At 40.3% G+C, this 6,801-nt stretch overlaps 1 protein-coding gene across 1 annotated transcript in view; it reads right to left on the bottom strand.

Moving 5' to 3' along the window:
* LOC102300984 (amine oxidase [flavin-containing]) overlaps positions 1-2,746 on the bottom strand; it is a gene marked incomplete in the record, with an annotated part of 29,739 nt that extends 26,993 nt beyond the window's left edge. Inside the window, 2 exon segments of the mRNA XM_042228643.1 lie at positions 1,917-2,054; positions 2,325-2,746. Of these exon segments, the coding sequence (XP_042084577.1) occupies positions 1,917-2,054; positions 2,325-2,456 (270 nt within the window).
* Positions 2,747-6,801: the final 4,055 nt, after the last annotated feature.

Genomic DNA, 6,801 nt, shown 5'->3' with positions numbered 1-6,801 from the left:
CGGGATAGAAAATATAGCCTGAGTGTCTCTTTCTTCCTTTCCTCTTTGTTTGCCTTTCAACCACTCAGAAAAGAGAAACTGCATTACTAAAATCCCTCTGGCAAAGATTAACATCTCCAGTCACTAATGCTAAAGAAGGGAGGAGTGGTGGCTGTTCTGTAGACATATAGGAAACCACAGGAACATTTGGTTTTCTATTTCATAGTACCTCAGTCTTCTTTAAGTAATCTGGAAAGCAATATAGGGGAGATATATGGGCAATAGTGATTTAAACAGCAAACTTTAGGGCTGAAAATGCAGCCAGAATAGAATAGAAAAGTCCCGTATTGTATTTGTACATGTACAACAAAATTGTGGGTGCCCCATGCCAATTTTGCAGGAATAAAATTTAAATAGTAAGACAGCAGGAATAAATAACAAACATGAGAAATATATAAAATCAAGACTAATATATATAAACAAGAGACAAAAGACATACATTAGAGCAAAAGTTGTAAAGCCTGTGTGTGAGTGGCCTGAGTGATGAGGGTTACTCAGACCATGGCTCAGATTAGTGGCTGGGTGGGCAGGAGTGGGGTTTTTGTGGCGTAGTGTTTGTTAATAGTCCAAATGGCCCAGGGGAAGAAGCTGTAGCTGTTAGTGAGTCTTGGGCCGATGGTGGAGGCAAACCAGGATGGGTGGGCGTCCTGGTGCCCTGTGTTTGTCTGAGACAGGAGAATCTGCGATGGCCTCCGGTGTGGCAGAGGACAGCCATTTTTTGACAGTATTAATTACCCTCTACGCAGCGCTTTCTAGATCCAGGTGGGCCCTGGTACAAGAGCAGTCTCCCACTGAGGAGCAGTAGAAGCCCAGCAGTGCAGCCAGGTTTTTCTTCTTAGGACAGGAGGAAGTGCACCACTTTTGGGGGCTTCTTTACCGAGGGTGTTTACCGAGCTTAACCTAGGAAAGGGGAGGGGGGGCATCTGAGGGGTGAGGGAGATGCTATCGTGCAGTTTTTTCTCAGGGTGATAAGGATGTCTGGGATTATAGAGTTGAATGTGGAGTTATAGTCCATGAAGGGCATCCTCACGTAGCTCTTCCTGTTAGCCAGATGGCTCTGCTCCACATATTTCATTTTTTCCCCCAAACCACTGTCCAAAAAAACTAAAACTAAGAGTAAAAAAAAGATATTCCTTGTAGTTGGTCATTAGGTTTGCACACATCTCAGGAGGGTTTTGGCCCTCTTTACAGAAAATCTCTAAATGCTTTAGGTTTTAAAGCCGCCTACAGCACATTTTCTACAGGACTGAGGTCTGGTGTTATAACCAGTGTGTTACCATTGGTGTTCTTGGTAACTGGTCCCAGTCTTGAGATCATTAACAAGCTCCTCCACTGCTATATGTTCTGTCTGACCGTGTGTGTGGGGAGTGGCTAATTTTTCTGATTACAGTCAAGTGAACTAAAGTTAACAATGATGATAACATAACAAGTTATTACTTCGTTGTTAGTGCAAACAAAAAGATTCCCAAAAAATGCTTCAAACTCTACTGCTGATGGCAAAGAGGCTAGCTCTGTTAGCTCATGCAATGTATTAATGTTGCAACCTTGGTCAGTAAATATAAAAAAGTCAAGCTGACAGGAAAAGTGCCAGCGGCAGAAAGTGGCAATTGAAAAATGTTGATAAAGATCCTTGTTGCCATGCCTACTGCGTGATGCCAGAAAAGTAGCAGAGACTTGGATTTCCTTTTTATTGGATAATGGGTCAGACTCAGGATATGGTGCATCATCTTCTGAACATTGTCATCATTTACTCCATCACTTAAAGTGAAGAATACATCTGGAACATGTCATGATCTGTCCTGGACTACACAGACATAACATAAACCAAGAGAGCTTGGAATAGAAAATTATCTGCAATAAAAAAAACAGACACTCACATTAACATAATGCACCAAGTTCTCCTGCTCGTTGACTTTGTAGGTCTTTATGCCGTACTCTTTGGCCAGACGGAGGATGCGGTTCTGTGTCGGTCCAATGTAGGCACCGCCTAGATCAACCCACTTTGCCTCCTTATTCTAAAAGACACATACTCGCAATTAGATCATGACAAAAAAGAAAGAAATGTCACAGATATTTCTGAAAAGGCTAACTGATCTATGCTTGTACTTCTACGCTCATAAATGACTTGAATGTAAATGTCTTTTTTTTTCTGTATGCCCATTAAAAGAAATAGATACACTATCTTGGTTGTAAAATTAAAAAGGCTGGAAAGTATTTATATTACTGTTACTGATTGTCTCTTTTATGAGCCGCTCCTACAGTAGTATTGACACTCTTTGCCTTACCTGCACAGTGAAGGTACGACCACCAACCCGGTCTCTGGCTTCCAACACTACAGGATCGAGCCCACTGGCTTTCAACAGCTTTGCAGCACTCAAACCTGCAGAAGGACAGAGACACCAACAGGACTTAAACATAAGGATTCAAGCAATATATGTGCTTTCTGTACTTGTAAAAAAAAGCAATAGCAAAAGGCACACAGGGATTTTAAAGGTCTTTTAAAATTAATGACAAAAAGGGCTTCCAAAAATCCTAATGCTAGTTAGGACATTGTTATACCATCAACAGCTATTCCCACTTTAATTGTTTTCCGTTGTGCATTTTAGCTTTTAGGTAGGCATGCAACTCTTAAATACAATTACATAACATTTGCTTTTCAAATGAACTGAGAGAGCTCTGGGAAAAATGGAGGGGGAAGGATGGGTGGGGGCTGTTGGGGAATCACAAACCAGCCAACCTGCTGATCATGTGGGGAGGAAGAGCTAACAAAAAAAGCACTGAGTACTCATTGGTATGTGGGGAGGAAGAGCTAACAAAAAAAGCACTGAGTACTCATTGGTTTAGCAACCGCAGAGTATACTGAAGAAAAACAGCTTTTCATACACTGACCTCTGGCACTCCTAGTTATACTTTAATTCAATAAGACTACTAAATGAATCTAGGCATGAACACACACACATGCAGAGAATTAGAGGGCAGCATATGGCTCTGAAGCGCTGATCTACAGGGCTGCTAAACACACAGAATATTGTTAAGAAGCTGTTCTTTAGAAGGGGAAACTGGGAGAAAAGGTACACCAAATTAAACAGCTGGACTGAGAGTCAATTCAAATTTGAAAATGTTGCTTCAAATCATTGTCAATGTGGACATCAGAGTCAGGAGCGAGGTGGTGGAGGCTCTGCCATGATTTGGGGATGCATTACTGGCAGTAGAGCAGGGCGATATGGCCAAAAATATTTATCACGATATATATTTGAAAATTTGCGATAACGATATAACTGACGATATAATTGATGCGAGACAAAATACAACTCCACAACATTACTAGCGCAAAAAGACAACCTTCCATTTATTTTCACTTAAACAAGAAGCTGGTTTTTATGTACATTAAAGCTTTATAAAAATGTAACAGTGCAAATGCAAATTCCTTGCTGAAAGTTTAACCAAAAGGCATTTCCAGTAGAAATGGGCTGACATATCCTGAGCATAACCATGTATAATATCCACTGAAGTTAAAAAGAGGTGCTTTGCAACATTAAACTGCAGTGTGCAGTACGTATTTTTCGGACCATAAGGTGCACGGGATTATAAGGCACATTAAGCGAAACAAAGCAGTCAGATAAATCAAACTTTATTAAACTCATTCTTCTTGCTTCCTCCACTTCTGTACCATTGATTCATTAATGTTGAATTCTCTGGCAGCTGCTCTATTCCCATGTTGTTGCAGTATATTAATGACTAACCTCGTATTGTGGATGGATTATCTCAGTTGTTCTCCTGACTGAAGTTTGGTCCGTTTACAGCATCCTGCCATGCGATTGCATTTGTCTCTAACCATGAGGAACCTTCACGTTAACTTTTATAAGTGGAAAAGTGTTAGTGTTCGTCCTCCAGCTTCACTGTTTATGTTATGCTAACATAGCTGTGTCGCTAGCGATCACGTAGCACATCATTATATACCAGCTAGCCCAACTTCAGTAACCCTACAAACGTCACTGCTGTTTAGTTTCCTGTCTTCATTTATGTTGGAAGTGATAGCAGAGCTGTACGTTTGAATTTTTTCAGAAATCTCTCAGTCAGAACATGCTATATCATGCTTAGGTAACTAGCGAAACTAGCGAGCTAACTTCCGCTAGCTTCCTGCTAACTTCTAACTCCGTTAAATGTAATAACTTTTGTTTTCATGGATGCCTGGAAGTTAAACTTCATAGTTACACCTGGTAAAGCAGCAATGCTGATCGTTTTATTAAAGATGAAAGAATTTAGACAGTTTTTAACTCTCAGTGATGCTGCAGTGTTGTTTGACCTGAAGCATACGGAGTTTAGGACCCAGATTACTCCCAGATTTAAGAGCATCTTAGTCCGACAAATACGACAATAACGACGGCCGCTTGCATGTTCTGCAAAAAAATGTGCTTTGTCGTGTATCTGACGGACAAACACCAAACCAGTTCCACATCACTGAAGTTGCACCATTTTTACAAACCAATTCTGGTTCATCTGTTTCACTCAACAATCGGCCATGTGCGTATGAAAACAAAGGCACTGCGCATGCGCGTTTTACTCATATTCTATCGCGATATTTCATTTTCCTATCGTTGCCTAACATTACCGTGAACGGTATAATATGGCCCAGCCCTAACTGACAGTGTGGAAAAGTACTTTCAGATGTCAATCCACCATGGCACTGTGAATAAAAAGATGAAGAATCGCCTATGAGCAAGTAGTTGGTGACAGTGTGGGGGAAGAACTCCCTTTTAACTGGAAGAGACTAAAGGAAGTGGCAGTGAACAAATGGCGGATGACCGGCTTTTGATTGTGAGGGGCAGCCAATTTGGAACAAAGTCAGGCTTAAAGGTAATAGCGTGTTTTATTCTTGAGGATGAGCTGAGAACTTTGTTGAACTGTGCAAAGCTATTGGAGTCTAACAGAAAAAAATGTTAAAGAGAAAAACAGGCACTCTTTAATAAAACAAAAATGAGCATGCCAAAAATCACACAAAAGCCTACATACTGCATGTTATATTCATTGCATGTGCATCAGCAGACACTGATAAATGAGGAGCAGAGAAGAAGGGGGTAACTTGTAATAGAAAACAGCACAGAGCAAAATGTCTCTACTGTCAGCAGGTACCCACATCTGTGCAAATGTTTTCATGGCTTTCGCCCTAAATTCCCTTCTGGCCTCGCCATCTTCACCCCTATATTCTTTCCTGCCAAATCCGACTAAGCCCTATTTGATCTGGAAAGGTTTACATTAGTTTAAACAGAGTTTATTTTGCATTACCCAGCGTCAGCCTCCTCTCCATGTACAAAAGCGCTCAGCCTGTCAGGCTTTGCAGAAAGCATTAGACTTGACCAGGAGGAGGCTCACAAATCTCCATTAAATTGATGCTATTAACCTACACTTGGCTCAAAAGGTCACTCTCTGTCTTGGAAAACAAAGAGCATCTGTCTGCATCTCTTGTTTATGCCTACAGCAATCGCTGCAAAAGTAGCTTCCCGTTGGACTAGTCCTTTGATCAGAAAGCTTATTTATCCAAATCAAGGCTTCACTTTTTATCCCCCCTTTTCTTCAATTAAAAAACATGGTACAAAAGCAACTAATAGATCAAAAAGTGACCATCACTTCAAAAGGATGCCGGCTGAGTTTTCCCCTTATGTTTACTTCCATTCCCCCAACAACAATAATGAAAATGAACACACTCAGGCCGAGCTACTTCATGGACCAAAAAGCCAATGAGGCAAGAAAAAGAAATAAAATAAAATAGAAACCATCCAAGAATCTCAGTCAGAAATCAAAACCAATCATACAATTACTTTTTTTCTTCACTACTGCTTCATGCATTTGCTCTTTTTGTCTGTTCATACAGATAGAAAATGTTTTTGAATTTCTGTCTTTTTGCAATACTTACTGCAGTAGTTTGGAGTGCAAAGGTAAAAGGTCAGCGTCACTGAAGTTCTCTGGCTGTTACTCAAGAATTTATGAGCTGATTATGAATGCATTCCACACAAATGTCTAGTGGGATAAAAAAAGTTATGTTTTACATTCAAAAGGTCAGAAGTCAGGTCTGGAAATTATGTTGGTGGTGGCAAATAATAATACAATAAAAATATTAGAAGCGCACAAAAAATTAAGCTAAAATCTGAACTGCTTTCTACATTTTAAAGAAAGACGAATTTTGACCTTAAATCAATTTTTTATGGAGATAAGCTAACAATGTTTCTGAATAAAACTTGGTCTCTGGTTCTGAATTTCTAGATGCAGAGGATCAATGGTGCAGCTGTTCCGGTGTAAAGCTGAAAGTGACGGCTGAAACTGCGGATTTACAGGTCAATGGACATTACCACCTTCACTTATGGCCACATATAGCTGGTAATGAGCAATCGAAGACGAGCTTGATATTTATCAAACAGATGTAGTTGCCTTGAAGTGCAATCTTCCTGACATCTGAGGAACAGCTGGTGTCAGTTCAGCGGTGCTTCTCATCCTTTGTGCAGATGTATTTAACGAGGGACCAGACAAGAGAGGAGGAGTAGTATAAGTATAAGTATTATATTATGGATCGCTCCCTGGGACACCTGGGTGCATTTAATTATGTTAACTTGCTTCCTCGCTTCCTGCCATCTCATCTCTTCTTTCTGTCTTAGTGAAAATGTGCAGGAGACATCCATGAACAAGACTGAAGAACACAGGAGAGAAAATGAGAAATCCTTGCTTCTATAGTATTAGTCTTAAGAGATCCTGTCCTTTTGAGGGATG

This window comes from Haplochromis burtoni, unplaced genomic scaffold (genome assembly GCF_018398535.1).
Source record: "Haplochromis burtoni strain Fernald_Lab_line unplaced genomic scaffold, NCSU_Asbu1 Contig_337, whole genome shotgun sequence".
Classification (NCBI taxonomy): Eukaryota; Metazoa; Chordata; class Actinopteri; order Cichliformes; family Cichlidae; genus Haplochromis; species Haplochromis burtoni.
The sequence above is the reverse complement of the archived record's forward strand: the minus strand, read 5'-3'. Positions and strand labels throughout refer to the sequence as shown.